This window comes from Colobus angolensis, unplaced genomic scaffold (assembly GCF_000951035.1).
Source record: "Colobus angolensis palliatus isolate OR3802 unplaced genomic scaffold, Cang.pa_1.0 Scaffold196, whole genome shotgun sequence".
Taxonomy (NCBI): domain Eukaryota; kingdom Metazoa; phylum Chordata; class Mammalia; order Primates; family Cercopithecidae; genus Colobus; species Colobus angolensis.
Window position 1 is genome coordinate 7791409 of NW_012115110.1, and position 10197 is coordinate 7801605.

General features: G+C 48.5%; 1 protein-coding gene across 1 annotated transcript in view; it reads right to left on the reverse strand.

Moving 5' to 3' along the window:
* Window positions 1–4757: 4757 nt before the first annotated feature.
* The window catches only part of CMBL (carboxymethylenebutenolidase homolog (Pseudomonas)), a 42887-nt gene continuing 37447 nt past the window's right edge, over window positions 4758–10197 (reverse strand). Inside the window, exons 6-7 of the mRNA XM_011940987.1 lie at window positions 5995–6026; window positions 4758–4985 (exon numbers count right to left, since the gene is read on the reverse strand). Of these exons, the coding sequence (XP_011796377.1) occupies window positions 4758–4985; window positions 5995–6026 (260 nt within the window). The remainder of the gene's footprint in view (window positions 4986–5994; window positions 6027–10197) is intronic.

Consider the following 10197-nt stretch of genomic DNA (forward strand, 5'->3'; position numbering starts at 1 on the left):
AAAAAAAAAAAAAGCTTTAGGCCAGGCGCAGTGGCTCACACCTTTAATCCCAGCACTTTGGGAGGCCAAGGTGGGCGGATCACTTGAGATTAGGAGTTTGAAACCAGCCTGACCAACATGGTGAAACCCTGTCTCTACTAAAAACGCAAAAAAATTAGCTAGGCGTAGTGGCAGGAGCCTGTAATCCCGGCTACTGGGAGGCTGAGGCAAGAGAATCGCTTGAACCAAGGAGGCAGAGGTTGCAGTGAACCGAGATCACGTCACTACACCCCAGCCTGGGTGACAGAGCAAGACTCCGTCTCAAAAACTAAAACTAAAAATAAGCTTTAGAGCAGGAATGAAAGAAAAGTGCACTTGGAGGAGGACCAAGCAGGTGACGAGAGAGCCAATGAGGGCTGGGCCTTGAAATTTGCCGTTTTATATGTTGGCGTACTTCCAGGGTCTTGTGTTATTTCTCCCCTGATTATGCCCCTGGCGAGGGCTGTCGCATGCGCAGTGGCCTGCCTGCACTTGGGAGAGGAGCAGGGCAGTGTATTTACTAGAGTTCTACACATGTTCACTTGAGGCCTTCTTCCCTTACCAGTCTAGCCTTCCAGTTAGATGACGCCATTTTGCCTCTTAATGCGCATGCTTGAGCCCACCTGCCCCACTCCTGAGATCTGGTCGGGAAGCTGCTCATCACCACTTTCAGGTGTTTTCTATCTATTGGGAGCCTGCCCGTCCCTGGCACCAGCTGTGAGCAACTATTATTTTAGGGTAACAGTTAACAACTGCCTGACCATCACCTGAAGGTCAGCTGGCATCACTTGAGGTGGCAAAGGATTAGGGGCCGCTGTTTCTGCCCTGCTTATGCCTGACTAGCTACCTACTGTTAACAATGCCACTGCATTCCAGCCTGGTCAACAGAGTGAGACCCTGACTCAAAAAAAGAAAAAAAAAATGTAAAAGAATCCTGAAACCAAAACATTTGATCTTCATCATAATCCTAGTCATTGACAAGTCCAAGAGACACTGCATAATTTGAATGGACCACTCCCTTATGGAAATAAACTTTTTAACTTTAAATAGTTTTCAGTATAAGCAGCTGAAAATGTCCACTTAGCAGGATGTCTATTTATCACATGATCTTGACGCCTACTGCAAAAACACAACTGAAGCCGGCAGTGTGGACTTTCAGCTCGTCAGCCCCCACTTCATTGGCAGCAGCTCATCCTCCCTCACCTCCTGTGAGAGGCAGAATTCTAAAGCTGTGCTCCCAAGAGCCCATCTGGTTATTCCTTCAGGCACTGATCTAGATACTGTGAGAAGGGAGTTTGCAGATTTCGTTAAGGTTGCCAATCAGCTGACCTTAAAAGAGGGCAGTGATCCGGGAGGGCCCAGTATAGTCACACAAGCCCAGAGGGGCTCACGGATAAAGGTGAAAGACTCAGCAGGAGACTCGAGATGGCGGCCTTGGCCGGGTGCAGGGGCCCGCACCTGTAATCCCAGCACTTTGGAAGGCCGAGGCAGGTTGATCACTTGAGGACAGGAGTTCAAAACCAGCCTGGCCAACATGGCAAAACCCCGTCTCCACTCAAAATATAAAAATGTTCCAGGCATGGTGGCACATGCCTGTAATCCCAGTTACTCAGAGGCTGAGGCAGAAGCATCACTTGCACCCAGGAGGTGGAGGTTGCAGTGAGCTGAGATCACACCACTGCACTGGGTGACAGAGGGAGACTCTGTCAAGAAAAAAAAAAAAAAAAAGGATTCCACATGCCATTGCATGGTTTAAGTTGCTATGTTTGTGAAAATTTGTCACAGCAGCGATCGGAAACTCATACGCTTCTGTCTTGCCTCAGTGGGGGTGGGGAGAGGGAAGGGTACCCTCCTTCTGCCCAAGACAATTCCAGTGTCCCATTGACTCCATCTCTCAGAGCTTGTTTCCTCATTTCTGCATCTGAGAGTGTCTTTAGTGCTCCTCAGGACACATGCTGGACTTACAGCAGGATTGCACTGCCCAGATTCCTTGTGGTTGGATGGGGTTCTGTGACTAGTGAGGGTCTCGGAATACAACACCCCAAAATGAAGGCTTCAGAAGCAGCTCTCTCTGACCTCCTTCCCTCCTGTTTCTGGCCCTTCATTCTGCCCTGAAGCTGAAAACTAGAATCCCTCTTCCCCTAGGTGGTCATAGAAAGCAGAACCTCTTTCCCCCAAAGCCAGCCACAAAACCTCAAAGTATTACTATAAAACCACCCCATTGCCACTTGCCTGTAAAAACTGGCCATAAAGAAATTATCTGACCTATCTTGTTTGCCTGTAATTCATAAGACCCCCATTGCAGAGAGGGTCCTGTCTGATAACCAGAAAGAAGAAATGCTGCCCTGAGAGGCCAAGAAGAGTCTCACCAGGCCTTGCTGGGGCTCCTACTCAGTCCACTGGCATTAGATTAGACCCTTTTTCTCCAATTGTTTTTCCACATGCTGCCCCCACTTTATTGAACCTAAGCATAAAAATGGACAGTTTCGTGGCTCATGACTGTAATTCCAGCACTTTGAGAGGCTGAGGTGGGAGGATCACTGGAGCCCAGGAACTCCAGACCAATCTGGGTAACACAATGAGACCTCATCTCTACAAAAGCCAGTGTGGTGGCGTACACTTGCAGTCCCAGCAACTTGAAAGGCTGAGGCTGGAGGATTGCTTGAGCCCAGGAGTTGGATGCTGCAGTGAGCCATGATCACACCACTTCACTGCAGCCTGGCTCTAAAACAATTGACCAATCAATAAAGTACAATTTCCCCTGTATCTTTTGGTCATCGTTCTGATGGCTCCCATGTCACCTAACACTATGATCAAATAAATTTGTATGCCTTTTTTCCTTTTAATCCACCTCATCAGTGACTTTCAGAAGGTGATACGGAAGTTTTCACTTAACCCCTACACTACTGCAGACCAGTGCCCTGTGGCAGCAGCATGATTTCCAGGTTAGAGCATGTACATGCCAAGGCAAGACCCTCCAAGTCTCTTTCTTCTGAGCACACAGCACAGTGCACTATTCAAGGCAGTGGCTGCCCCATCCGTGGGGGCTCCCTGGAGGTGATGATGATGTAAGTCCTCTGCCAACACACAAGGGACATGGAACATGCTAAGAATCCAGCTCTTCGCTGGTTTAGACCCTGAGAATAGGCTCCTCCTGTCTGTAAATCTCTTACCTGCACACACAGCCTCCCCTCCTCTGTTAGCACTTTTCAGCATGAATCTCACCTTATAAAGCAAAAACCAGCTGGGCGCAGTGGCTCACACCTATAATCCTAGCACTTTGAGAGGCTGAGGCAGGAGGATCACTTGAGTTCAGGAGTTCGAGACCAGCCTAGGCAACACAGTGAGACTCTGTCTCTTAAAAAAAGAAAAAAAAAATTGCCAGGTGTGGTGGTAGGTACCTGTCGTCCCTGCTACTCAGGAGGCTGAGGAGGGAGGTTTGCTTGGGCCTGGGAGACAGAGGATGCAGTGAGCAGTGATTGGACTACTGCACTCCAGCCTGGGCAACACAGCCAGATCCTGTCTCACCAAAAAAAAGAAAAAAACTAAAGCATAGGAAAACAAAACCCTTCAACTGTGTCTCCTGGAGCCACTCCTTCCTGTTCACTCCGTTTCTCTGCAGCACTGTTGTCAGCCCCCCTTCCTCTCCTGCCTTCCACCTTCTGCCCCCTCCACCCACAGTGATGGTCTGTGGACCCCGCCCTTCATAGAAACCACCGGTGCTGCAATCACTGTGTCCTGCTGCTGCAAATCCCTGGGGTGCCCTCTGAGTTGGAGTCCTCTTTCTCATACACACAACCTTTTCCTGTCTTTTTTTTTTTTTTAATTTTCTCTTCCTTTTTGAAGCTCCTCTGGTGGCTTTCCTGGAGCTCTGCCCTCTAGTTGCTCCTATATCCCTGGCTGCTCCCCACCTCCAGCCATCCCCCTCTGTGGTTGCCACTTAATATGCATTCACGGAGAACCACCCTGGGTCCACCAGCATTTATTCAAGGGTGAGGCGTGCTGATGACACTTCACCTACTGTTACCAGTGTGAATCTGAAGGGTCTACATCAAATCAAATCCTTGCCTCCTCGAAGAAAAGAATTCAGCTGAGGGGCATAAGGCAGAGGGATAGACTGAGGCGAGTTTTAAAGGAGGAGTGAGAGTTTATCAAAAAGTTTTAGAGCAGGAACGAAAGAAAGCAAAGTACACTTGGAAGAGGGCCAAGTGCCCTGCTCAGTCCACGACTTGGGGTTTTATACATTGGCATGGTTCTGAAGTGTGTATTTCTTTTCCCTTCCAAGGGAAGACTCAAAACTCTTCCCCTGGAACAGGCTGTCCACCATCTTGCCTCGTAGGGTGCATGCTTGGGCCTGCTTGCCCAGATTCTGAGATCTTATCAGGAAGGTGCTGATCACCAGCTTCAGGTGTTTCTATCTGTAGAGAGACTGCCTTTCCCTGGTGCTGGCTGTGACCAAGCATTATTTTAGAGAGCCAGTTTGACAACCACCTGACCGTCACCTGATGGCCACCTGACGTTCCTGGGGAGGCAGACCTCTCCTGCCCTGCTCACATCTTCCTGACTACCTCCTCTAACAACGCGCCCCTGCAGAGTTATGTTATTTTACTCAGTTTTTAGCTTTTACTGAGTCAGAGGGTCAGAGAAGTAAGTTGCCCCAATCCACAACAAGGTAAACATGGAATGTGGACACATCCAGCTCTTCCCTCCTGAACCTCCTCTTCCCACCCTTGTCTTCCTCACACTCTCCCCTTCAGCTGATGCCCAGGTCCTCGGCCTGTCCCACGGCAGAGGCGGCACACAGCTGGGGGATTTCTCTCCCTCGCTAAAACAGAGCTGCAGGAAAGAGTTCCTTCCTTCCCCTGCTGTGGCTGGGATTTGTAAGGCCCTGGGGCCCGGAGAATGCAGGCACCAACCCCGGGTCCTGACACCAGGAAACCCCCAAACCACCTCGGATCCCTGGAAGACTGTGGGAGAGATACTTAAATGTCACTCTCTTAGCCATTGTCAGTCGGGTTTTCTGTTGTTTACAGCCCAAGAGAACTCAACTGATATTCCAGGCTGACCCAAATTAAATTCTCTTTCCTCACAGCCCGCTTCTCTTCAGGATTCCATGCTGGATAATCATCTCTGAGCCAACCTCAGGGTCTTGCTTCTTGGTGTCCTCTCAGTCTCTGCAGTAAAAGCAGTTGCATCTCTCAGCAACTCTCCACTCTGCTGCCTCGGTCAATGTATTATTCTGTTCTCACGCTGCTACTAAAGACATATCCAATACTGGGTATGTTTTACAAAGAAAAGAAGTTTAATTGACTCACAGTTCAGCATGGCTGAGGAGGCCTCAGGAAACTTACAGTCATGGTGGAAAGGGAAGCAGGCACGTCCTTCTTCACGTGGCGGCAGCAAAGAGAAGTGCAGAATGAAGCCGGGGGAAAGCCCCTTATAAAACCATCAGATCTCGTGAGAACTCACTCACTTTCATGAGAACAGAAGGGAGGTAACTGCCCCCATGATACAATTACCTCCCACCAGGTCCCTCCCATGGCACGTGGGGATTATGGGAACTACAATTCAAGATGAGATTTGAGTGGGGACAAAGCCAAACCATATCAGTCAGGCTCACATCTCTGCTTCCTGCTGCTGTGCTCCTTCCCTCTCCAGAGGGGCCCAACTTTAATCTTTCTAAAATGCAAATACCATTGATAACTTCTGCTGCTCTCACCTAAAGGCCTGAAAAGCCACCCCCACCCTGGGACTCAGAGGGGCCAGCCCCGCGGGGACTGGCTGCCTTTTTACAGAAGAAGGGGTGTGTGTGATCCTGAGGCTGCAGGCATCCTTCTTGCTTGGTCTTCCAGAATAGGAATGCACTGAGTTTGCAGGTTGCTGGCACCCCAGGACTGACAAGACTTTGCCCACGCTGGCCAGACACTGGGATGAAAACAGCCCCAATGTGGAACCCAAGGAGAACTAAGGTCTTACCTGATACAGGGAGCTGCCTGCAGGGCCCAGGCCTGAATGGGAGGGAAAATAAATGGCCTTTTTGGTGTCTGTGGACATGGAGAGGGGCTAAGTGGCGGCACAGATCTAGGCTTGAGCAGTTTGCCAAGTAAATAAATTATCTGGCTGTAATTGAGAAAGACCATGTTAACCAAAAAGTGACCAAGGCAGCTGTCAATCCATAGAGGTTTATTTTGCCAAGGTTGAGAACGCGCCCACGAAAACCACCACAAGCCACAGATACATCCGTGAGCTGTGCTTTTTCCAAAGGGGGTTTGGGGAACAGCAGTATTTAAAAAGGCAAGGGCAAGCAGGAGGGAAAGGATGGGGGAGGGACACAGTGAGGCAGACGCTCGCATTCTTGTGAGGCTCCGAGTCTCAGTAAATCTACACTTTACACGTCAGAAAGGAAGCAGAGGAAAAGTCAATTATGCATTTGTCTCAGGGATGATTTCTGGTCTTTGTCCTCTGTGTGAGGATCAGCTGGTAATTGACATCATCAGGGTGAGATCCAAAAAACTCGTTTCAGGGCTAGTTTAGAGGGGGTGGATATAGCCTGAAAGCTCTAGCTGCTCACAAGGAATTTCCAGGTGAGCGCTTCGGGAGGGAGGCCATCTGGGGAGATGTGTGGCCTTCCGCGGTTATGGGATCCTGGCTAACGGATGAGGCTGTAACACAGGGTTGTGACACTGCAGCTGTCTGGGAAGGAAAGGAAGGCAGTATTGCACAGTTCCCAGGCCAAACCTTCCCTCTGGCATAGTGACTTTCGGTCCTGAGAGTCTATTTTCTTTCACAACCGGCTGCAGGGCTGTCACGACGTGGACAAACAGGATTAATGGAAAGTCAACAGGGTGCCGTTGGGATGTGATGCGAATCTTCCTCGCCCAGTGTAGACCAGCACGTGCGGCCAGTGACCACCCTGCTACAGGGTTAGTGCACCTGGGGAGGCCAACTTTTCATTTCATTTTAATTCATTTAAATTAAAAAACTGAAGCAGTGTAAAATACTCCTCCTGGACCAGACGCCGTGGCTCATGCCTGTAATCCCAGCACTTTGGGAGGCCGAGGTGGGCGGATCACTTGAGGTCACTTGAGACCAGCCTGGCCAACATAGTGAAACCCCGTCTCTACTAAAAATACAAAAATTAGCCAGGCGTGGTGGTGGGCGCCTGTAATCCCAGCTACTCGGGAGGCTGAGGCAGAAGAATCACTTGAACCTGGGAGGCAGAGGTTGTAGTGAGCCGAGATCGCACCACTCCACTCCAACCTGAGCAACAGAGCAAGACTCTGTCTCAAAACAAACAAACAAACAAACAAAAATCTTCTCCTGAAAAACACAACAAGAAAAAAATATTGTGGAAAGCTCTGTTGATCCCACCACACTTGGAGCTCTCTGTTCAGTGTGTGCTAGACCCTCTGACCTCAGTGCTGTCAGCACCAGAATGACAGTGACACAAAAGTGACACAAAAGTGAACGTGTTATATTAATCACAAGTTCACTTAATTTAGATTGACGTCGTTTTGAAATGGATATGCTTTTGCTTCAAAGTCAAATCAATTCTTCTAAAACAAATGAACTAGTTTTGTCAATGTGGGAGGTAAACTGTAAAGGAAATGACTTTTGATGCTAGACTCAGTTATCAGAAAACTTAAATATGTAAACCTACTTTCTCAACTACAAATTTTGTGAAATCTAAACACAAATCAAGTACTTTTTTTTTTTTTTTTTTGAGACAGGGTCTTGTTCTGTGGCCCAGGCTGGAGTGCAATGGCACCATCTCAGCTCACTGCAACCTCCACCTCTGGGTTTAAGTGATTCTCCTGCCTCAGCCTCCCAAATAGGATTACAGGTTTTCCTGGGATTACAGGTGCCCACCACCATGCCTCACTAATTTTTGCATTTTTATTGGAGACAGGGTTTCACCATGTTGGCCAGGCTGATCTTGAACTCCTGACCTCAAGTGATCCACCCGCCTCAGACTCCCAAAGTGCTGGGATTACAGGCATGAGCCACTGTGCCTGGCCAAATCAAGTACTTCTGATGAAGTTAGTATCCAAATTGAGATATGTGTAAGCAGAAAATACACACCAGATGTCAAAGATAGAGGACAAAAAAACAAACACAAAATATCTCACTCATGATTCGTTATATTAACTACAAGCTGATGGAACATTTGTGATAAACTGGGCTAACATGTATTATTAAAATTAACTTCACTTATGTCTCTCTCTTTTTTTTAATGGGGCTATGAGAAAATGTAAAATTATATACATGGGGAAAAAAGCGAAAGTTGCCATTTTTTCCCTTTACCTTCATTTATCTGCTTGTCTAATAGACACTGAAGAACAAATCTTTTTAAAGAAGTACGTGTGTGACTTACATTATACTTCCATCTGCAGTGCTGGTTCAGACCACCATGACATTTGACCAAAGCACTCAGCAGAAAGAAGGCTGCCCAGGCCCCAAGCTCACCATCAAGGATACAGCCACACCCTTGGTTCATTCTCGCACGAATTTTAGACCCTCCCATCTATGTTGAAGACTCTGGCTACTGGCTACATGCTCACCGATATCAATCCAGGGCAAAAGCCCAGCACATCTCAGGGGTTTCCTGGGAGGCCGGATGAATGCGTGAGGCCTCCTGGGAGCAGCCCTCAAGGCAAGGGCTTTGGCCTGTGGGGTCCACAACTAAGTGTCCACAGTAGCCCAGCCCTGTTCAGGCTTGGACTCTCTCAACATTAGGCAAAAGGTCTCCTCATACCCATTTGACAGATGCAAAAACTAAGGCTCAGGAAGGTCAAGTTTGGGGAATTCTTTTAATTTTGTTTCCTGAGCATCCATTTGATTATAAGTTGGACTTTCTCATACTAGAAGCAGAGATTAGTAACACAGTTTCTAGTTATCCAACTTCTCCCAGTTCCTCGAGGTGGTGGATCCAGACATCTGCCTCATACAACCACCTCCTGGGACCACCTCCTCATGGACAGCTGGATACCACCTGCTTGACTTGTCCCACTGACCCCCACACCCACATGGGCCGTGCTGATATCCTACCCACACCGACTCCTCTCAGTCACAGCATGAGTCCCCAGGCTCACGCCTGCTTGCTCTAAACCCCCCAGTTAGAACCTCCATGGGAAACCTGCTTAGATAGCACCCTGGGCTCCAATAAAAGCTTTGGCTCACAGCTCCCTCTCTCTCTCTCGTTCTCCACCTTCTGGTTGAGCCCACGTGTCCTGGATGGCTCCCCCTTTTTGCTGGCCCTGCGAAGCGTGCTGCCCTCTGTTCTCTGGATCTCTAAGCAATCAACTGCTTCTGTCATTTCATGGGTTCTGATGAGCTGCCTCCTCTACCCCATACTAACTTCTTTCCTGGTCAGGGGTCTCCGGGACAGGGGCTGTCTCAGTAGGAATAAACTGGACACAGGTCAGACGAGAGCCACAAGGGCATGTGCCAGGATAAACAAGCTTCCCGTGAGAGGGACACCTGGCCACAGGTTGGACACTTAGGTATCAGGTCGTCTGCCAGGACAAAGAAAGATCCCATGAAAGGCACATGGGAAACAGCCACGACCACATCCCCAGAATCCCCATCAGGGCAGGGCTGGACTTTACAGCCACTCTCACCTGAGAAGGACGTCAATACAAAATGAGGGAAAAAATCACAACATCAAGTCACTTGCCCGAAGTCACACGCACGCACCCCGCAGGTGCAGGTGCAGACTCTCTCACCGGCTCTCCCCTTTACGCTACCACCAGAAACACAGGAGAGATTTCTGAGGTAGCCTCAGGCCCTGGGACCGAAAAATGCCAGTGCTTGGAAATCCACTGCCTAGGAGATAGCGGCTGGGTGACAACTCTAGCCCCCCGTTTTCTGCTATCTTCTTAAAAACGCTACAAATACAAAAATTCAAAAAATTAGTTTACTAGATTAATATAATGAGGTCAATGCAATCCTGTTTTGATCTCAATACATCCCATATTGCAATATATAAATGTGTCAAATTCAGATGTTTTGTGGCATAGATAATTGTCTAAGCTGGCTGGTGGTCTACCCCAGTTTATAGTTCATGTTCTTCATGGCTTTGCAGCATTTGTCACTTTCTGTGATGTATTCAAAGGCCAGAAAACGCCACACTTGACCTGTCAGCTAGTCCTTGAACAGCTGTAGGTTTTTTTTTTTTTT